The sequence below is a fragment of the Stomoxys calcitrans genome, chromosome 2 (assembly GCF_963082655.1).
Source record: "Stomoxys calcitrans chromosome 2, idStoCalc2.1, whole genome shotgun sequence".
Classification (NCBI taxonomy): Eukaryota; Metazoa; Arthropoda; class Insecta; order Diptera; family Muscidae; genus Stomoxys; species Stomoxys calcitrans.
In genome coordinates this window covers 221,238,155-221,261,953 of record NC_081553.1, presented here as the reverse complement: position 1 = coordinate 221,261,953, position 23,799 = coordinate 221,238,155, and the positions used below count along the sequence as shown (strand labels likewise).

At 36.1% G+C, this 23,799-nt stretch overlaps 1 protein-coding gene across 10 annotated transcripts in view; it reads left to right on the top strand.

Annotated features, from left to right (window-relative positions):
* LOC106088298 (facilitated trehalose transporter Tret1) overlaps positions 1–23,799 on the top strand; it is a 55,916-nt gene that overhangs the window by 28,099 nt on the left and 4,018 nt on the right. For 7 of the 10 annotated variants that reach the window (XM_013253741.2, XM_059361932.1, XM_013253740.2 and 4 more), the window contains exons 2-5: positions 22,410–22,676; positions 22,991–23,133; positions 23,198–23,308; positions 23,374–23,459. In XM_013253741.2, the coding sequence (XP_013109195.2) occupies positions 22,642–22,676; positions 22,991–23,133; positions 23,198–23,308; positions 23,374–23,459 (375 nt within the window). In that variant the 5' untranslated portion in view covers positions 22,410–22,641. Of the gene's footprint in view, positions 1–5,928; positions 6,002–19,007; positions 19,206–22,409; positions 22,677–22,990; positions 23,134–23,197; positions 23,309–23,373; positions 23,460–23,799 lie in introns of those variants that run through there. The other 3 variants (XM_013253737.2, XM_013253742.2, XM_013253739.2) reach the window with 3 other exon arrangements.

The window sequence follows — 23,799 nt, the reverse complement described above, 5'->3', positions numbered from 1 at the left end:
TACTTCAACATATAGTCTTCAATTTTTTCAGTTAATAACTTGGTATTTATGTGTTGGAAAACCCTACCAAAAATTGAGGCCAGCCTACCAACCTACCAAGAGAATAAAAACCTACCAATTTTGGTAGGAACCTACCAATAACAGCAACACAGGTCAGCATACCTTACAAATGTAGCCAGCATTAGTAAGAGGATAACCGCCGCTAAAAAATTTTCTGATGTTCACGACGGGATTTAAACCCAGGCGTTCGGCGTCACAGGCGAATATGCTAACCTCTGCGCCAGGGTGGGATCCGAACATGTTATCAGTAGCTATGTTTTATTTTAGTACTATATACATAAAAAAGACCAGGGGCTGAATTGTCGCATACGTGAGCGATTGCGCTTTCGTATCGAATAAAAGTTCGCATTTAATGAATGTTATGCTACTTTTATACAAATTTTAATGTAATTTTTTTTATAATTTGTGATCGATTTAAATATTTGCGTTCTTAAATTTCAAGAGTTCTCTTTCAATAAAGAAATACATAATTCACAATAGAGAAATTACCAGCGATTTCACTCGTGCGAGGGCACCTTCAGAGATACCTCTATTGTGAATGGAAAAATAAAATTGAAATTAATAATTTAAAAAATTACGAGCACAAATCTTAAAAAAAAATTATTTGACTGCAATGCCCGAACGTGTTTTGGTAATTATACCCTACAGCACTACTGTGCTACAGGGTATTATAACATAGTGAATTTGTTTGTAACATCCAGAAGGAAGAGAGATAAGCCCATTGATAAGTATAACGATAGACTCAGAATCACTTTCTGATTCGATTTAGCTATGTCCGTCTATCCATGTTAATTTGTGTACAAAGTACAGGTCGCAGTTTTCAACCGATCGTCTTAAATTCTAGAGACGAAGCCTATTGAAATTGGAAAAAATCAGTTCAGATTTGGATATAGCTCCCATATATATATTCATCCGATTTGCTGTAATATTGCAATAAAATGGTCATTTGTTAACCGATTTGGCAGTAAGTATTTTCTCTTAACTCTCGCCGTTAATTGTGAATTTCATGGAAATCGGTTCAGATTTAGATATAACTGCCATATTTATATATCGCCCGATTTTAACTTCTGGTGTCACAGTAAGCTCATTTATTGACCAATCTTCTCAAAACTTTGTACAACGTTTCCTCGTTCCAACGGGAACGGGTACGGGATTTTGAGCTTGTTTTTTAAAGAAAAAACATAGGAGTTGCACTTATTCGATTTTCTTGTCATAATCTTCAATACTCAACTCGAAAAATTTTTTTCGCATCAAAAATTGAAAATGTTCTTCTTTGCTAAAAAAAAAATGCAAAAAAATAAAATGTGAAATTTTACATCATTTTGTTTATTGTACGAATCGTTTTCGAATTTCGAACTGCGAAATGCTGGAAAATGATCGAAGTTCGAAAAAATGAAGGAGTTGCAGCGTTTTTGACCTTGAAAATGACCTTGAATTTTTACGCCAAAAAATATTTGGTTTTTGCAATGTTTTTCATAGAAAACTTTACATTACTCCTTCATCTAGCACCACTACGGAAAGAGATTTTCCTCACGCATCCAACGGTGTCTGAAGAATTGTGAAATTTGCAAAACTAAGAAAGTTACAGCAATTGCAAAGTCAAAATGGTTTTATTGAATTTCTTGGATATTAAATATGCGATTTTGAAGCAATACTCTAAAGTTTTCAAGGAAATAGGAAAGATTATCGCTTCGTCCAGCACCATTACGGAAAGGGATTTTCTTCACGAATCCAATAGTGTCCTCAGAATTTAAAAAATTCGCAAAACTGCAGATGTTACAGCAATTTCAAACGCACCTCGATTTGTGTACCATTTTTCCAATATTAATTATGCGATTTTGAGCTTATTTTTTGAAGGAAAAAGGTGGGAGTTGTACTAATCCGATTTTCTTGCCATAATCTTCTACACTGTATACTCAGCTCGAAAAATTTTTTCCCATCAAAAATTTAAAATTTTCATAAAAAAAATGCAAAAAAATAAAATGTGAAATTTTACGTCATTTTGTTTATTGTACGAATAGTTTTCGAATTTCGAACTGCGGAATGCTCAAAAATAATCGAAGTTCGAAAAAATGAAGGAGTTACAGCGTTTTTGACCTTGAAAATGACCTTGAATTTTTACGCCAAAAAATATTTGGTTTTTGTGATGTTTTTCATAGAAAACTTTACATTACTCCTTCATCTAGCACCACTACGGAAAGAGATTTTCCTCACACATCCAGCGGTGTCTGAAGCATTGTGAAATTTGCTAAACTAAGAAAGTTACAGCAATTGCAAAGTCACGATGGTTTTTCTTTTGAATTTCTTGGATATTAATTATGCGATTTTGAAGCAATACTCTAAAGTTTTCAAGGAAATAGGAAAGATTATCGCTTCGTCCAGCACCATTACGGAAAGGGATTTTCTTCACGAATCCAATAGTGTCCTCAGAATTTAAAAAATTCGCAGAACTGCAGATGTTACAGCAATTTCAAACGCACCTCGATTTGTGTACCATTTTTCCAATATTAATTATGCGATTTTGGGCTTGTTTTTTGAAAGAAAAACCTAGGAGTTGCACTTGTCCGATTTTCTTGCCATAATCTTCAATACTGTATACTCAGCTCAAAAAATTTTTTCCCATCAAAAATTTAAAATTTTCATAAGGGCCTTTGCTAAAAAAATGCAAAAAAATAAAATTTAAAATTTTGCGTAATTTTATTAATTGTACGAATCTTTTTCGAATTTCAAACTGCGAAATGCTGGAAAATGATCGAAGTTCGAAAAAATGAAAGAGTTACAGCGTTTTTGAGCTTGAAAATTACGTTGAATTTTTACGCCAAAAAAATATTTGGTTTTTGCCGATGTTTTTATAAAAAAAAAACTTTACATTATTCTTTCATCTAGCGCCACTACGGAAGGAGATTTTCCTTACGAATTCAACGGTGTCTGAAAAACCTGTGAAGTTTGCAAAACTAAGGAAGTTACAGCAATAGCAAACTCACGTTGGTTTTTTTAATTATTTTATACCCTACACCACTACTGTGGTACAGGGTATTAAAACCTAGTAAATTTGTTTGTAACACCCAGAAGGAAAAGAGATAGACCCATTGATAAATATACCGATCGACTCAGGATCACTTTCTGATGCGATTTTGCTATGTTCGTCTGACTGTCTGTCCATGTTCGTTTGTGTACAAACTACAGGTCGCAGTTTTCATCGGTTCGTCATCAAATTTGGTGCAGGGATGTTTTTCGGCCTAGAGCCGAAGCCTATTGAAATTGGAAAATATCGGTTCAGATTTAGATATAGCTAGATATAGCTGTTCGTCCGATATTGCAATAAAATTGTAATTTCTTACCCGATTCTCGAGAAATTTTGCAGTGAGGATTTCCCTATGATTTTCGACACTACTGGTGAATTTCATAGAAATCGGTTCAGATTTAGATATAACTGCCATATATGTAAATCGCCCGATTTTCACTACTAGAGCCACTGCAAGCGCATTTATTGACCAATTTTGCAAAACTTTGTACAACGCTTTCCTCGTCGACTACCGCAATATCCGGGTTTGCTCGAAATCCATTCAGATTTAGATGTAGCTCTCATACATATGTCATTTGTCAACCGTAGTTATTATACATTGAACATATTTTCTCCAAATGTAAAAAGGATTGTTTAATAACTCATCTGAAAACATCAGCCGAGGTCCATTAAAATTGTTTCAGAGTTGGATAAAGCTTCCACATTGTACTTATAGGGTAGGTGTAGGGTATTGTACTGTCCGCTCCGCCCGACTTTAGCTCTTCCTTACGGGTTTTATTTATAAATTTTGTAAGTATTTGCCATTTGCGTTCTAAAATTTCAAAAAGTAACATAATTCACAATAAAGAGATTTCGAATGATTTTAAACGTTCACGTTTGCCGTAATTTCGGCCCCAGGCATCATAGGCCAATGAAATGAACACTCTGCAGCTGCACTGCTGGCAGGTATGGAATGAACTTCCACGGCGATAATGATAATGTCGACAATATTTTAGGTAAAATGCTAAACAATACAAATGTGACTCATTGGTATTAAATTGATATCAAATGGTATTAAAAATATTTGCTACTAAAGCGAATCTAATAATACCAGCCGGTATTGGCAAAGTATCGTCGTTTTTGTATCAGTGTTAACACTTTAAGCTGAGTCTTCTGTTCAGCTTTTCAGCCGGAATACTGTCAAACTCCATATAAAAAAGTCAGCGAAACGTTGGCTAAAAATAGACGGAAAAGTAGTAGTCTGCTTATGGCGAGGAAAATGGCAAAAAACTACTATTGTGGCAACACTTAAAACTATTGCCGGCATCATTTTTGTTTGTTTTATTGGTTCGTTTTTCTTTATTTACATGAGAAAAAGTGTATAAAATAGAGAAAACAATAAGTGCAGATAAAGAAACGGGTTTTGGTATGGAAACAAAAAAATTTGATTGCTGTCAAATTTCGCTCGCGTAACAATTGAAATTTCAGCGTGTATTCCGAAAGCAGAATAGAATACCAACCCTTAATCGGACAGCATTCATTGATTTGTGAGAAGTTGCCCCTCCCTGTTCCTTAATGAAATGTTAATTTAAATCTACACAATATCCATTTCAATTGCAAATTTTGCCCATGAACATTCCACTAAGGAACTGGGGCAAACTTCTCACATATCAATGAGTGCAGTCCGATTCAAGTTTAAGCTCAATGATAAGGGGCCTTCTTTTTGTAGCCGAGTCCGAACGGCGTGCCGCAGTGCGATACCTCTTTGGAGAGAAGTTTTACTGGCATAGTACCACACAAATGTTGCCAGCATTAGGAGGGAAAACCACCGCTGAAATTTTTTTTCTGATGGTCTCGCCAGGATTCCAACCCAGGCGTTAGCGTCATAGGCGGACATGCTAACCTCTGCGCTACGTTGGCCTCCATTACGTATACTTATAATGGGCCATTTCGGTCCATGTTTTGATATAGCTGCCATATAAACCGATCTTGGTTCTTGATTTCTTGAGCCTCTAGAGGGCGCAATTCTTATCCGCTTTGGCTGAAATTAGTCATGACGTGTTTCCAAATGACTTCCAACAACTGTGCTATAGCTGTCATATAAACCGATCTGGGGTCTTGATTTCTTGAGCCTCTAGAGGGCGAAATTCCTATCCAATTTGGCTGAAATTTTAAACAACGGCTTCTCCCATAACCTCCAACGTACGTGTCAAATATGGTCCGAATTGGTCTATAGCCTGATACAGCTCCCATATAAACCGATCTCCCGAATAGACTTCTTGAGCCTCTAGAGGGCGCAATTCCTATCCGATTTGGCTGAATTATTGCATGATGTGTTTTGTTATGATTTTCAACAACTGTGCTAGGTATGGTTTAAATCGGTCCATAACCTTATATAGCTGCCATATAAACCGATCTTGGATCTTGACTTCTTGAACCTCTAGATGGCGCAATTCCTATCCGATTTGGCTGAAATTTTGCATGACACGTTTTGTTATGACTTCCAACAACTGTGTCAAATAGGGTTCAAATAAGTTCATGGTCTGATATAGCTGTCATATAAACCGGTCTGTGATCTTGATTTCTTGAGCCTCTAGAGGGCGCAATTATTATCCGATTTGGCTGAAATTGTACAACGGCTTCTCCCATGACCTTCAACATACGTGTCAAATATGGTCTGAATCGGTCTATAGCCTGAAACAGCACCAACAGAGATACCTGGAAAAGAACTCGACAAATATGATCTATGGTGGAGGGTATATAAGATTCGGCCTGGCCGAACTTAGCACGCTTTTACTTGTTTATAATTCCGATTACCGGTATTCTGGTGACTGACAATATTATAACATTTTTGCAAAATAAAGTGTCGTGTCACGAATACTGCGGATGTAAAATTTATTGCCTTTGGTGGAGATCAATGGACAACAGCAGAAACTGGTAAATTCAAATGAATCCATAAAATACTTACTTTTGAATAATGTCTACTTAATTCTTGGAATAATTAACACAAAACTAATAGTAATGTGCTAATGTATAGCAAATCATTAGTATACGAAAATATTTTTTGTTTTTTTTCTTATACTCATACTCGCACACTCGTCATGAGACCATTGAGATATTTAAGTCATGATCAGTGTTGCCGTTTTTGGTAGGTTCCTACCAAAATTGGTAGGTTTTTATTCTCTCTGTAGATTGGTAGGCTGACCTTGAAGGGTGCAGAATAAAACTATGGATATAGGGGTGTCACTGCTTAAAATTTCAGGAAAAAAGGCCTAAGTTCTGAAATTGACTATAATTGGTACGCGTGTTGGAGATCTCTTCCAAATTTCGTAAATGCTGGTAGGTTGGTTGTAGTTGTGCGTTCTCTCTCTCTCTCTCTTTCTACGGAAAACAGGATTATGTGGCAGCTGTATACAAATATGGTCAGATCTGGTCCATACTCAGATGTTGCGAGCTCCATCGACATGGTTGTTTATTGAAATCGGGGAAAAATACTACTTTATGAACTCAATATTTCTTATCTGGAGATCGGTATTAAGGGTACTATCTCAAAATATAGGTCATCTTTGAACATAAAGCTATAGAGTGATTTCAACAACGGAAGGACATGTCTACATCTACGGACATAAAGACTATTTCGTTATCTGTACACCCAGAGAAAAGTTGATACCAAACATGCTCATTTCAGTACCATACGGTATTGATAGTAAAGCAACACCGTATGATACAAAAAAAACAGATGATTTGGATGCAACATAACATGATTAGTACAGTTTGGTACAAGCCTTGTTACCGATCTGGTGTTGGTTTTAATACCAATCTGTTATTGGTTTTAGCACCAGATTGTTATTGTTTTTAGTACCAAATCATTATTGATTGTTGCACCCCTTAATTAACCAAAAAAAAGATAAAAACATTGAAAATAATTTCAATTTAATTTTATTTCGATTATTTATGTTAGTAATTACAAAAAGTAATGTTACACCGTGACGAATCTCTATTCTTTGAATTCTGAAATTGATTCCATATCCATTGATTCCCAGAAGTGGTTTTCATATGAATACTCCAACACAGCATCGTTTTCCACACAAGAGACTATCATGTTTTTTTATGTAGAACAACCTTAGAATTTGTACTATTTCCATTTTCAACGCTTCAGACTGTTTGAACAGGTTTTTACGCACTCAAATTGTATTAAAACTTTTTATTTATTTGTTAAACAAATATTTTATAATGGCATCAATATTTTCTGGCATGATGACAAAATATGAATGTGACACCCTCAGTTCCGAATAGCCTCCTGTGCCTGGTATTGAATTGATACCATATGGGATTCAAAATCGTTCCCAATGACGGCTGTATTGGCAAAGGAAAGCCATTTTTCTATCAGTGTAGCGTTGAAAATGTCTAATTTGGTATGTTCCAAATAAAATGGCAAAATATTCAACTCTTCGGTGGTGGGTTTATTTATATACCGCATTTTTGACTTGTAGTACATTTGGTAGCTTTTTGGTCAGGTTAAATTTTGGTAGGAAATAACTTTTATTGAGTGGCAACACTGGTCATGATATGTTTTACTTAAATACAGGTCATCGGACCCCCACTGCAACCTCATAGGGGATAAATGAACTTTGTAAAGTTTCTAAGAATTTTTAATTAAAATGTGTTTCACTATAATTGAACGATTGAACAGGATATCTGAGGGTCCAAACCGGACCACAACCTGACATAGCTCTTGTAGAAACAGATCTTCCGAGGAGACTTTTTGATCAAACTCATAACTCAATTTTTATCCAAGTATAATAGCACTATGTATCTTGTCTCCAAATATGCCCATTTTAGTTGGTATCTAAAAAAAAGGAAGTTTCTAGAATTCTCTAAAATCGCAATCAATGTTGAGAGGGTATATAAAATTCAACCAGTTTTAACTTTACGCATTTTGATTGTTTTATTGACATGTTCTGTGCCATTGCCCTGATCGCTTAAATCGAGATTCTTAAGAAATATTCCGCCGTAATCTGCAACTTCTTATATATATTGATCCAGTTGCAAACCCATGTTAAATCAATGAATTTAAATGATGCGCGGAGAAAGTAACTGTCACCATTATTGAATGATGTGAAATCTAATGACATGCATTGATAAGACTCATTTCCCGACTTTGCATAAAGTCTTATGAACTCTGTGTGATGTATGATGGACAATAACACAAATCTATATGTATGAATGGTTGGATGGGTCAGTATTCCTCGACGAGATATTTTTGTTTTGAAGCGACAAAGCGGTGAACGCAAGCCGCAAGCAGTCAAGGTCCATTTCGGGATGGTTTATTCCATTGTTTTTAAATGGATTGTTGTGCATTTTAGTGGTAGCTTAAATGAAAAAATTCTCATTGGACATGTACGTGAGATTGTATTGCATACCGAGAATGCCAAACAATTCGAAATCATAATCGTCATAGGGCAACACAAGTAGGTAACAAGTAAGAGCGTGCTATGTTCGGCCGGGCCGAATCTTATGTACCCTCCACCATGTATTTGTCGAGTTCTTTGCGCGGTATCTCTTTTAGATAAACAAAGAATAATGGAAATGAATTGTTATGCTATTGGAGATATATCAAGTTAGAGTCCGATTCGGACCATAAGTAAATTAAAGTCATTGGGGAATATTTCAGTCCATTTGGACAAGATTTGTGCCTTGTAGGGGCTCAAGAAGCATATTCGGGAGATAGGTTTATTTTGGAGCTGTATCAGGCTATAAGGCCATATTGGACACGTGTGTTGAAGGTCATGGGAGAAACCGTTGTACAAAATTTCCGTCAAATCGGATAAGAATTGCATCCTCTAGTGGCTTTAGAAGTCAAGATCGCAGATCGATGTACATGGCAGCTATATCATATTTATCGATTTGAACCATATTATCGCAATTGTTAGAAGTCATAACAAAAAACTTTATGCTAAATTTCAGCCAAATCGGATAAGAACTGCTCCCTCCAGTGGTTCAAGAAGTCAAGACCCAAGATCGGTTTACATGGCACCTATATCAGATTATGTACCGATTTCAACCATACTTAGCACAGTTGTTGGAAGTCATAACACAACACTTCATGCACAATTTCAGCCAAATCGGATAAGAATTGCGCCCTCTAGTGGCTCAAGAAGTCAAGACCCAAGATCGGTTTACATGGCACCTATATCAGATTAAGTACCGATTTCAACCATACTTAGCACAGTTGTTGGAAGTCATAACACAACACTTCATGCACAATTTCAGCCAAATCGGATGAGAATTGCGCCCTCTAATGGCTCAAGAAGTCAAGACCCAAGATCGGTTTATATGGCAGCTATATCAAAACATGGTCCGATTTTGCCCATTTACAATCCCAACCTGCCTAAACTAATAAGAAGTATTTGTGCAAAATTTCAAGCGGCTATTTTTACTCCTTCGAAAGTTAGCGTGCTTTTGACGGACGGACGCACATGGCTAGATCGACTTAAAATGTCATGACGATCAAGAATACATCTACTTTATGCGGTCTAAGACGCATATTTCGAGGTGTTACAAACAGAATGACGAAATTAGTATACACCCCATCCTATGGTAGAGCGTATAAAAATGTAATGGTTTCACATTATGATGTAAAGCTGTAGGTTTTTGCTTTTCCAAAAAGCCCTTGAGTTACACGAAAGTTAGGCTTCGAATTGACAAAATTTTACACATTCTTTCAAAAACAAATGGAGTGGCGTCCCTTTTTTTACCCTACACTACTACTTTGGTACAGGGTATTAAAACTTAGTACACAAGGAAGAGACATAGACCCATTGATAAGTATACCGATCGACTCAGAATCACTTTCTGATTCGATCTATGTCCGTCTGTCCATATTAATTTGTGTACAAACTACAGGTCGCAGTTTTCATCTGATCGTCTTCAAATTTGGTAAAGGCATGTTTTTGTGGCCTAGAGACATCGCCTATTGAAATTGGAAAAAATCGGTTCAGATTTAGATATAGCTCCCATTATATATGTTCGTCCGATTTTCAGTAATAATGCAATAAAATGGTCCTTTGTTAACCGGTTCTCTCGAAATTTGGCAGGTAGGATTTTCTTATGAATCTCTATATTACTGGTGAATTTGATAAAAATCGGTTCAGATTTATAAATAGCTGCCATATATTGGGTTGCCCAAAAAGTAATTGCGGATTTTTCATATAGTCGGCGTTGACAAATTTTTTCACAGCTTGTGACTCTGTAATTGCATTAAATTGATTAAAGTTCATTCTAAGTTTTATTAAAAATGCATTTACTTTCTTTTAAAAAATCCGCAATTACTTTTGGGCAACCCAATACATATATTGCCCGATTTTCACTTCTAGAGCCACTGCATGCGCATTTATTGAGCAATCTTCCCAAAACTTTGTATAACGCTTTCCTGGACGATTTTCACCATATCTGTAAAATTTACTCAGATTTAGATATAGCTCCCATGTATATGTTCGTTCGATTTGCTGCAATAAAATGGTCATTTGTAAACCGATTCTCTCGAAATTTGGCAGGAAGGATTTTTTTTTATAACCCTCGGTTCAGATATAGATATAGCACTCATATATATATATATATATATATATATATATATATATATATATATCTATATATATATATATATATATATATATATAAAAAATCGGTTCAGAGATGAAAATTTTACTCACGCACCACTCACGAGACAATCACGACTCACAAGGCACTCACGGTTGGGTTAGGTTGAAAAGAGGGTGCGGATATTAAAAATATGGACATACACCTAAGCCAGTAATCGGCTTGTTGTGTGTTCTAAATACTAACAAAGTAACCTCGAAAAAGAAAATCTAAGCTACGAATTCCGTACTATTTACAAAATCCTAAATTGTTTTCTATGCCACGCCCCTAAGTTGGTTCATGTCTGGTATTGTGTCCCCACCCAAGTGTCGGTATCTGTTAGACGGGAAAGCCTGACAATGACATAGGAAATGCTACAACGCATGCCCTACACTTGCTATCACTTACCGCACCGATTTTACATATGTGAGCTCGTAGTCCTATGTGCCCCGTAATGATAAGAGCTTTACTGATCTCCTTACTCTCTTACTTCCTTTCAGTAATAGCCTCGTTTTCTCACGATCTGGATCTCCCCATAGGATTTTCGACATGCGCATTCGTCGCCCACGCCCTTAACTCGGACTGCGTCGACCCGAAACGCTTCGGGTTAACCAAGTTTATTGACGGCAGTTATCTGTCCTTCACTGCCAAATCGTTTGCTTTGTCATTCCCACTAACTCCGCTATGACTCGGCACCCAAAAGATGCGGTGTCATCCTCAGAGAAGTCGTTAATCTCCTGAGACTGTTCGTGATCTTACCGTCCTGTTTGTTATTGCCCTTATGGCCTGTTTATTGTCCGCAAAGATGTTCATACTATACTCGACGTCCTAGCGTAAACACCACACCACCTCACGCATTCCATGATCGCCCGGTTTTCCACCTGCAGCAACGTATTATGGTCAGGCATCCTAAGACAGATCTCTGTCATTGGGTTCTCAATGTAGAACCCCAGGCCCACTCTGTCCCCTAGCTTTGATCCATCCGTTTAACATGATCTTCCAGATATCAATACTAGGGTTCCGTTAATCCAAGACTGAGCCGCTGGCACCAGTGCCTCGCACTCGACCGCAAGTGTCGTCTTAGGTATCTGATCGGAAACCTCTTTGATTCTTTACAGGTTTCCTATCGTCGCCTCGATTATACCGCGTTGATATGACCTGCTGCTATCCTCTATCCATTCTCCCATCACCTTAAGTCTTACAGCTACAATGGCTGCCTCAAACTTAATCTGTAGTTCTATGGGTCTAGAATGGTCTCTATTGCCCTAGTAGGAGTATTCCTCATCGCTTCGCCTATGCCAAGACAAAATGTTCTCTTAACCTGTTGGCCTAAAGTTGCACTTTTTCTCCATCGCAGTCCACCAAACTACTGGGGCGTAAGAAAGAATTGGTCAAATCGGATATTTCGAGGTGTTACAAGCAGAATGACGAAATTAGTATACACCCATCCTATGGTGAAGGGTATAAAAATGATGAAAATTCGGCCAAAATTGTAAATCTATGTTTGTCGCTATCTTGTATACTACACAACTATTGGGTTGCCCAGAAAGTAATTGCGGATTTTTTAAAAGAAAGTAAATGCATTTTTAATAAAACTTAGAATGAACTTTAATCAAATATACTTTTTTTACACTTTTTTTCTAAAGCAAGCTAAAAGTAACAGCTGATAACTGACAGAAGAAAGAATGCAATTACAGAGTCACAAGCTGTGAAAAAATTTGTCAACGCCGACTATATGAAAAATCCGCAATTACTTTTTGGGCAACCCAATATTTTTCAGTGGCGACATTAATGTCTTGGCTGTAACGGAAAATTGCGCCAGAGGTGCATACTCAGTTTAAACTTTTATTTGCACTAAACTAAACTTCTTAGGCCAACAGAATCATACTCGTATCATATATCACATTACGTTCCACTCATCCATACCAATGTCAGGCAGCTATAACATTTTTTTTGTTAATTGTCTAATTATTAAACACAAATTGGCACAAAACGTTTATTTGTCTGTTTAAAAATGCGTTATTATGTCTCATTGTTGGCGATATGGGCCAAATCATATGTTGGTCAAAAACAAACAACCCGAAATGAACCCACTAAGCGTCACTAACCATGCATATTAATTAGACAACAACAACCAACAATACTAAGCAGAAAATATAATAACTTCAATAATAAATTTATACAAATAAGTAATCAAATCAGGTGCCATAAATGCTAGTACACAAATATTTCTGTTGTCGTTATACTCATATTATGATATCGATATAAGTATGGTCAAGAGACATCAACTTATAGGAAACTTCGTTCCAAAGCCAACAGGAAGAGCAACTGTTGTGACAATTTAAAATTTCCATGATAACTAAGTATGGGAGAACATTTTTCAGAAGTCAGAACCAATTTGTGTGAAGTTCAAGTTTTGATCATAATAGCTATGAAAAAAATTTCAAAAATGTTTACCCGGATTTATATGAAATTCAAATTTAGACGATATTACAACAAAAAGTACTGTTGGAAAATCATTTTTGAACCAAATTGATTTTGACCAAACTTCTTCGAGGAAAGAGTTGTGCACTATATCGAGGAAAGAGTTGTGCACTATTTTGGCAAGATCGGTCATTAAATGCGCTTGCAGTGACCATAGAAGTGAAAATCAGGCGATATATATATGGCAGCTATATCTTAATCTGAAACGATTTCTTTGAAATTCACCAATAATATCGAGCCATAAGAAAATCCTTCCTGCCAAATTTCGAGAGAATCGGTTCACAAATTTTATTGCATTATTACTACTAATCGGACGAAGATATACATGGGAGCTATATCTATATCTGAACCGATTTTACAGATATGGTGGAAGTCGTCGAGGAAAGCGTTGTACAACGTTTTGGAAAGATTGGTCAATAAATCCGCTTGCAGTGGCTTTAGGAGTGAAAGTCGGGCGATATATATATATATATATATATATATATATATATATATATATATATATATACATGGGAGCTATATCTATATCTGAACCGATTTTACAGATATGGTGGAAGTCGTCGAGGAAAGCGTTGTACAACGTTTTGGAAAGATTGGTCAATAAATCCGCTTGCAGTGGCTTTAGGAGTGAAAGTCGGGCGATATATATATATATATATATATATATATATATATATATATATATATATATATATATATATATATATATATATATATATATATATATATATATATATATATATATATATATATATATATATATATATATATATATATATATATATATATATATATATATATATATATATATATATATATATATATATATATATATATATATATATATATATATATATATATATATATATATATATATATATATATATATATATATATATATATATATATATATATATATATATATATATCGCCCGACTTTCACTCCTAAAGCCACTGCAAGCGGATTTATTGACCAATCTTTCCAAAACGTTGTACAACGCTTTCCTCGACGACTTCCACCATATCTGTAAAATCGGTTCAGATATAGATATAGCTCCCATGTATATCTTCGTCCGATTAGTAGTAATAATGCAATAAAATTTGTGAACCGATTCTCTCGAAATTTGGCAGGAAGGATTTTCTTATGGCTCGATATTATTGGTGAATTTCAAAGAAATCGTTTCAGATTAAGATATAGCTGCCATATATATATCGCCTGATTTTCACTTCTATGGTCACTGCAAGCGCATTTAATGACCGATCTTGCCAAAATAGTGCACAACTCTTTCCTCGATATAGTGCACAACTCTTTCCTCGAAGAAGTTTGGTCAAAATCAATTTGGTTCAAAAATGATTTTCCAACAGTACTTTTTGTTGTAATATCGTCTAAATTTGAATTTCATATAAATCCGGGTAAACATTTTTGAAATTTTTTTCATAGCTATTATGATCAAAACTTGAACTTCACACAAATTGGTTCTGACTTCTGAAAAATGTTCTCCCATACTTAGTTATCATGGAAATTTTAAATTGTCACAACAGTTGCTCTTCCTGTTGGCTTTGGAACGAAGTTTCCTATAAGTTGATGTCTCTTGACCATACTTATATCGATATCATAATATGAGTATAACGACAACAGAAATATTTGTGTACTAGCATTTATGGCACCTGATTTGATTACTTATTTGTATAAATTTATTATTGAAGTTATTATATTTTCTGCTTAGTATTGTTGGTTGTTGTTGTCTAATTAATATGCATGGTTAGTGACGCTTAGTGGGTTCATTTCGGGTTGTTTGTTTTTGACCAACATATGATTTGGCCCATATCGCCAACAATGAGACATAATAACGCATTTTTAAACAGACAAATAAACGTTTTGTGCCAATTTGTGTTTAATAATTAGACAATTAACAAAAAAAATGTTATAGCTGCCTGACATTGGTATGGATGAGTGGAACGTAATGTGATATATGATACGAGTATGATTCTGTTGGCCTAAGAAGTTTAGTTTAGTGCAAATAAAAGTTTAAACTGAGTATGCACCTCTGGCGCAATTTTCCGTTACAGCCAAGACATTAATGTCGCCACTGAAAAATATTGGGTTGCCCAAAAAGTAATTGCGGATTTTTCATATAGTCGGCGTTGACAAATTTTTTCACAGCTTGTGACTCTGTAATTGCATTCTTTCTTCTGTCAGTTATCAGCTGTTACTTTTAGCTTGCTTTAGAAAAAAAGTGTAAAAAAAGTATATTTGATTAAAGTTCATTCTAAGTTTTATTAAAAATGCATTTACTTTCTTTTAAAAAATCCGCAATTACTTTCTGGGCAACCCAATAGTTGTGTAGTATACAAGATAGCGACAAACATAGATTTACAATTTTGGCCGAATTTTCATCATTTTTATACCCTTCACCATAGGATGGGTGTATACTAATTTCGTCATTCTGCTTGTAACACCTCGAAATATCCGATTTGACCAATTCTTTCTTACGCCCCAGTAGTTTGGTGGACTGCGATGGAGAAAAAGTGCAACTTTAGGCCAACAGGTTAAGAGAACATTTTGTCTTGGCATAGGCGAAGCGATGAGGAATACTCCTACTAGGGCAATAGAGACCATTCTAGACCCATAGAACTACAGATTAAGTTTGAGGCAGCCATTGTAGCTGTAAGACTTAAGGTGATGGGAGAATGGATAGAGGATAGCAGCAGGTCATATCAACGCGGTATAATCGAGGCGACGATAGGAAACCTGTAAAGAATCAAAGAGGTTTCCGATCAGATACCTAAGACGACACTTGCGGTCGAGTGCGAGGCACTGGTGCCAGCGGCTCAGTCTTGGATTAACGGAACCCTAGTATTGATATCTGGAAGATCATGTTAAACGGATGGATCAAAGCTAGGGGACAGAGTGGGCCTGGGGTTCTACATTGAGAACCCAATGACAGAGATCTGTCTTAGGATGCCTGACCATAATACGTTGCTGCAGGTGGAAAACCGGGCGATCATGGAATGCGTGAGGTGGTGTGGTGTTTACGCTAGGACGTCGAGTATAGTATGAACATCTTTGCGGACAATAAACAGGCCATAAGGGCAATAACAAACAGGACGGTAAGATCACGAACAGTCTCAGGAGATTAACGACTTCTCTGAGGATGACACCGCATCTTTTGGGTGCCGAGTCATAGCGGAGTTAGTGGGAATGACAAAGCAAACGATTTGGCAGTGAAGGACAGATAACTGCCGTCAATAAACTTGGTTAACCCGAAGCGTTTCGGGTCGACGCAGTCCGAGTTAAGGGCGTGGGCGACGAATGCGTATGTCGAAAATCCTATGGGGAGATCCAGATCGTGAGAAAACGAGGCTATTACTGAAAGGAAGTAAGAGAGTAAGGAGATCAGTAAAGCTCTTATCATTACGGGGCACATAGGACTACGAGCTCACATATGTAAAATCGGTGCGGTAAGTGATAGCAAGTGTAGGGCATGCGTTGTAGCATTTCCTATGTCATTGTCAGGCTTTCCCGTCTAACAGATACCGACACTTGGGTGGGGACACAATACCAGACATGAACCAACTTAGGGGCGTGGCATAGAAAACAATTTAGGATTTTGTAAATAGTACGGAATTCGTAGCTTAGATTTTCTTTTTCGAGGTTACTTTGTTAGTATTTAGAACACACAACAAGCCGATTACTGGCTTAGGTGTATGTCCATATTTTTAATATCCGCACCCTCTTTTCAACCTAACCCAACCGTGAGTGCCTTGTGAGTCGTGATTGTCTCGTGAGTGGTGCGTGAGTAAAATTTTCATCTCGTGAGTGTGCGTGAGTCAACATAAAAAAGTCGTGCGTGACTATATTTTTTTTCACGTGAGCGTGGGTAGAAAATCATTCACATCTCTACTGGTGAGAAAAGTATACTACAAATTAGGATTGGTATTCTATTCTGCTTTTGGAATAGTCGCGAAATCTTTAATTGTTCCAAGAGCGGAATTTTACAGTTATGTTTTGTTTTTATTTTCATACCAAAGTTTTGGCAGTATACTTTTAAGTATTGTACAAAAATGGATACACCGAAAGTTCACACGATCGCTGTAGTTTGCATAAGGAGAATTTGTTATGAATTCATGAAATGCAAGTTTTTCGTGTCATCGAAGGCTTAAATAACGTAACCCAACCCAAGTAGTACATACAACTTATTGCGCCAAGTTTCACATAAAAACTTAATGTTAAGACATTTCTAAAACTTTTTGTTTTGTTTCGCTGTATACTGATGCCTTAAAACAACTATTGCATTTCTATTTTCCTTAAATACCATTAAACACATTATAAAGTTATTAAAAAAAATACCTATATAATTTGACAAATTTGCTTTTAATCAAATGATTGTCTTTGTGTTTCACCTATTTGCTAAACCAAATAAATATGCAAACATTCCATTTTATTGTTTTCTGTCAAGTTTTCGGCAAATTTTTCTTGATGTCACTGACATTGAAATTTCAATCGAATGACAGCCGGTTCTACGTACACAGAAAAAATTAAAATCTTGACTTTATCAAGAAATTTGTATACTCAATTAAAAAATTTGCTGAAATCGGTCCTATAAACAAATTTGAATTATTAGTAAACGATTTTGCAATTTGCATTTACGACAAGCTCAATAATAAAGGGTGATTTTTTTGAGGTTAGGATTTTCATGCATTAGTATTTGACAGATCACGTGGGATTTCAGACATGGTGTCAAAGAGAAAGATGCTCAGTATGCTTTGACATTTCATCATGAATATACTTACTAACGAGCAACGCTTGCAAATCATTGAATTTTATTACCAAAATCAGTGTTCGGTTCGAAATGTGTTCATTCACCGTAACGTTGCGTCCAACAGCATCTTTGAAAAAATACGGTCCAATGATTCCACCAGCGTACAAACCACACCAAACAGTGCATTTTTCGGGATGCATGGGCAGTTCTTGAACGGCTTCTGGTTGCTCTTCACTCCAAATGCGGCAATTTTGCTTATTTACGTAGCCATTCAACCAGAAATGAGCCTCATCGCTGAACAAAATTTGTCAAAATTTGAACACATTTCGAACCGAACACTGATTTTGGTAATAAAATTCAATGATTTGCAAGCGTTGCTCGTTAGTAAGTCTATTCATGATGAAATGTCAAAGCATACTGAGCATCTTTCTCTTTGACACCATGTCTGAAATCCCACGTGATCTGTCAAATACTAATGCATGAAAATCCTAACCTCAAAAAAATCACCCTTTACAATTAAAGCGATTATCAACTAGAGCTAACAAAACATCGATGGCACTATCGATATTTAATTTTTTGGCTAAATATCGATTGATATTTTTCCGATGGATACCAGCATTAAAGTTAAATTTTTTGCAAAACTAAACAAAAACAAGCAATCCGACACTGAATGTATCCTTTAAGATACATTGCTCCTATAGAGGGCGCAATTTTCATCCGATTAGACTTACATTTTGTACAATTCCCATTTCTCCCATGCTATCAAAATATTTTGTTTCTTTTTTTTTAACAAAAATGTAATTAGTATTGCAAGCGCAGAAGATCTTAATGGTACAAATATATGGATTTCAATGGTTAACAAAATCTTTTAATTTATACATTGTTATGTGGGCGAATAAATCCATGTGATTTTTTTCAACCTATATGCACTTTTCACTGCTGTCAATGAAGCTTTAAACCAAAGTCATTAAAAGAGCAATATGCACTGATAGATGGAATATTAGCAAAGGGATTGTACTGTGCGTCGTTCACTTGGGTACTTACTTTACGTCTAATAGAATTGCCACTGCCATCTTTGTAGTGTCTGAAGCCTAGTATGGACTTTGACTTTTCTCCCGAACAACTGTCAAAACGCATAAGAAAAAAATGGAGGCGAAAAAAACGCCAGCACATTCTGTAGAAGGGGTATCGAGTTCTTTGAGCAAAATATCAACGACATGTCGCTGCGCCAACACAAATTTCACTTAATTGCAAAGGTAATTAATTAAGACATATTAAGACAGGTAGTGTACAGCAAATAGCTGAGTGCCATTTTTTCTCACGAAGCGCACTATCTGTCAACGAGTTTTGTGGTTGAGAACCACAACATACACACACCGCCAACGATGCGAACTGGTAACACACTCAAAATCAGAGTTGCACTAAATACTGATTTTGACAGATAGTGCACACAATTTTTTGTAATTGGGCAACTGATCTTACCATTTAAATGTATCTTGTAATTAATTGCTCACGCAGCGGGTCACAAGCAGTGTTAACATTTTTGGTAGGTTTTTCTTCTTTTAGTAGGTTGGTAGGCTGACCTCAAATTTTGGTAGGTTTTTCCTACTTATTAATACCAAGCAAATTATTGAAAAAATCCCCGGGGGTAACTTAAAAGTATTTCATTTTCTTTCGTTTCAGTGTATTTATTAAGTGTATGCTGAATGAAACCATTTTTTTTTTTAAATCAGTATCACCTTAACCTCGAGCTTGAAGTTTCAAACAAATTCATCTGATATAATTATTATAAGCCTTAAATGACCCGATACAGACTACATATATTTCTTACGTATTCGGTTTAGACGTCGGCGACCTAATACCGTTGAAGGAGTCTCACCGTTTTAAATTTCAAAAAAAACGAATAAGTTCAGATATTGACTATAACTGGTACAAGAGTCAAGGGATCTGGACCACATTTCGTAAATGGAAGGAAATTCGATTGCCTTCAATCGAAAGATCAGGCTATATGGCAGCTACATACAATTATGGACAGATCTGGCCCATACTTGGTTGCTGAGGGGTACAATGCAACTCACTGTAACAGCAGAAACGGGTAGTAAATCTAGAGAGAGCTTTATCCAACATTGTTGTTCATGAAAATCGAGCAAAATACAATTTTTATAAATTCAAGAACACTTATCAGGAAATCGGTAAATCGGTGCTATATCTTTATATAGGTCATCTATAAAAATACAAATTTGCCCATGAACATTCCATTAGGGAACAGGGGCAAACGTCTCATAATCAAGTTTAAGCTCAATGATAAGAGGCCTCCTTTTTTTACAGCCGAATTCGAACGATGTGCCGCAGTGCGACACCTATTTGCGGAGAAGTTTATACACGGCTGCCATACCAAATGGTACAGTACTTCACATATGCCGCCAGCTGAAAATTTTCCCAATGTTCTCGTCAGGATTCGAACCCTGGCATCATAGCGTCAGCGTCATACATGCTAACCTCCATCTTTAACTATGGCCGATATTTTCATAGGCTGTAGAGTGATTTCAATAGACAGACGGAGAGACATGGCTAGATCCTCTATGAATATTAAGACGATCTGGTCTAGATTGCATTTTTGGCCTGTAGAACATTTGGTAGGCGTTTGGTAGGATTTTTCTTAAATTTTGGTAAGAACAAATTTTCTCGATTGGCAACACTGGTCACAAGTAACTCTGTTTTAACGTATTTGCTTTTATTGTGTGGCTTTGTATATTTTACAACCAATGAATAGACAATTTTCGTGCGAATGAAGTTAGTATAGGTCCATGTATGGATATAGAGCTTCTAGAAGGCCCAGTTCTTAACCGATTTGGCTGAGATTTTGCACGTGGTGTTTCAGTTCCAACAACTGTGCTAATTATGGTTAAAATCGGTTCATAACCTGATATAGCTGCTATGTAAACCGATCTTGGGTCTTGACTTCTGGAGCCACTAGAGGGCGAAATTCTCAACCGATTTGGCTGAAATTGTTCATGAAGTGTTTTGTTTTAACTTCCAACAACTGTGTTAAGTATGGTTTAAATCGGTCTATAGCCTGATATAGCTGCCATATAAACCGATCTTGGATCTTGACTTTTTGAAACACTGGAGGGCGCCGTTCTTATCTGATTCGGCTAAATTAAGCATGAAGTTGTTTGTTATGACTTCCAGCAACTGTGCCAAATATGGATCAAATCGTTCTATAACCTGATATAGCTGCCATATAAACCGATCTTAGGATCTTGACTTCTTGAACCACTGGAGGGCGCAAATCTAATCCGATTTGGCTGAAATTTAGCATGAAATATTTTGTTATGACCTCCAACAACTGCGATAAATATGGTTCAAATCGATACATAACCTGATACAGCTGCCATATAAACCGATCTGGGACGTTGATTTCTAAAGCCTTTAGAGGGCGCAATTCTTATGCGATTTGGCTGAAATGTTGTGCATCGGCCTTCAACTTACGTGTCCAATATGGTCTTAATCGATCTATAGCCTGTTGCAGCTCCCATGTAAACCGATCTCGCGAATATGCTCCCTACAAGTAGCAATTCTTATCCAAATAAACTGAAATATTACTTAATGACTTATAGTATAGTATATAGTATGCTCTTCAGCATTCGATTTACTTATGGTCCGAATCGGAATATAACTTGACATATCTCCAAAATCGTAACAATTCTTGTCCATTATTCTTTGTTTGCCTAAAAAGAGATACCGCCCAAAGAACTCGATAAATGCGATTCATGGTGGAGGGTATATAAGATTCGGCCCGGTCGAACTTAGCACGCTCTTACTTGTTTTTAATAATTTATATGCCTAAAATAATTGTCATTTACTATTAACAATTATTTGTGATTAAAAAATTTTAATTTTTCTACGCTTTCTTAACATATAAAGTCTATTCCTGCACTAATTTTTTTTTTTTTCTTAAGAACAGACATTTTTGCACTTCTCAATGCAAACCATATCACCAAAACCCAAGTTCTAATGTAATATGTAAACTCAGCTCAATTAATTTTTGGTTGCAAGGAGAGCCGAGAATATTAGTGACGTTTATTGACCATTTTTTTTTAATATATAGAGTTTTACATATTCTTAAGTTATTTGAGTTTAAAAACAGAAGTGCCGACTACTGGTACATGCCGAACTGATTTGCCAACTTAATTTAGTTGAGATTGTTATTGGATGCTGTTCATGCTCTTCCTCTCATTAAATCAGCAAGGAGAGTAAAATTGTCCTACTCACCTGAATACATTTACTGACAGCTTGTTACTCAAATGTATAAAAACATATCTAGAGGGCAGAGAAAAATCACCGTTACCTACCCTAATATATACAAAATTTTGTTGTACCGCAACTAAAAGCCTACAAATTGAGGTGCATTGCATTTCTAAATTTTATTATTAATTATTTATTTCCCAAAACGGAAGAGAAAAGCAATTTAAGATTTGAACTAATAAAAAGAAAGCGTACCTACACATATTAAAAAAAAAATAGAAAGAAAATGACAAAATACCAAAGTACTCACACAAGTGCCCCATATTAAACTCACTTAATTATAAGCCAACCAAAAACGGCAGATCACCGCCATCTAATACAAGTACCGCAATCCACCAACAACACGCACATTGACCGCTGTGTTTTGTCCACATCAATTCCAGTATGGAGGCGAACAAATCAAACGGTCTTAAAAATGGGTAAATATCATATTGACATAAATAGTTACGTTAAGCTGGGAGCTCTTTCATTGTATTACTATTTAGGAGTGTTCGTTTTTTTATTTCGTTATTTTTATATTTGTTTAAACAATTAATTGTGTAATTCTACAATTATAAACAACTCTTTCCTAGCTCGTAAACAATTTTTGATGGTCACTGGTTGTTGGTTGCATGGGTTTGAGTTTTTTTTTCGGTATTAGGGTTTTCTGCGGCGAGCGAGCCGGAGAAACTATTTTGATGTAGTATGTAAAGTTTTTAAGTAATTTGAAATTGTTTTTTCTTTTCACTTTCAGTTCGGTTAATGATCGTCCATTGTTCATGCAAAATGGGAATCGACGCTTTTCGATAAGCGCTGGCGATACACAGGAAATCAGCAATTTTCGTCGAGCGTTGCCACAGTTTTTAGCTGTTAGTGTAAAAAATATTTTACTTTTTGGTAAATAACTAATTTCGGTGTGGACTTGAGAGTTGTAATGAATGTTTGTTTTATTATGTTATAGTGTATGGCATGACCTTGGGATTTCCCACCATTGTTATACCCGCTATACAAGGAGGTGAGGGCCGTGAGCCCAGTGATATAGTCTTAAATAAGGATCAAATATCATGGTTTAGTAAGTACACATTTGAAAATAAAATATATACATTTATTTAATTTTTATTTTAATGTTTTCTTCAGGTTCCATTAATTTAATTTGTGTTCCTTTGGGATGTCTGTTTTCGGGAATGCTAACCCAGCCCATTGGCAAGAGAAGAGCTATGCAGGTAAAATTCACTCCCTCCCTTACCCCAATTTTTATAAACGGGGATGGTTGGAGCTGTTCATGTTAAATTTTGTATGTTAACAGAAAAATAAACATTTGGTATACAAAAATACATTGGCTATATGGGGGACCATTGCGGGCCCAGGTGTTCGGGAGCCGCCACCTTCAAACACCCCCAAATCAAACATATTTATCGACCATGGCAATAGGGAGCTCAAATTAAAAGTTTTTGTAGAGCCCGAAATTGATACCCATTTTCGGGCAACGCCCAAACCGTCCAGCTCCCTGAGGAACTGAGTGACACTGCTTTTCTAATGGCGCACAGTGGCAATAAAAACTAA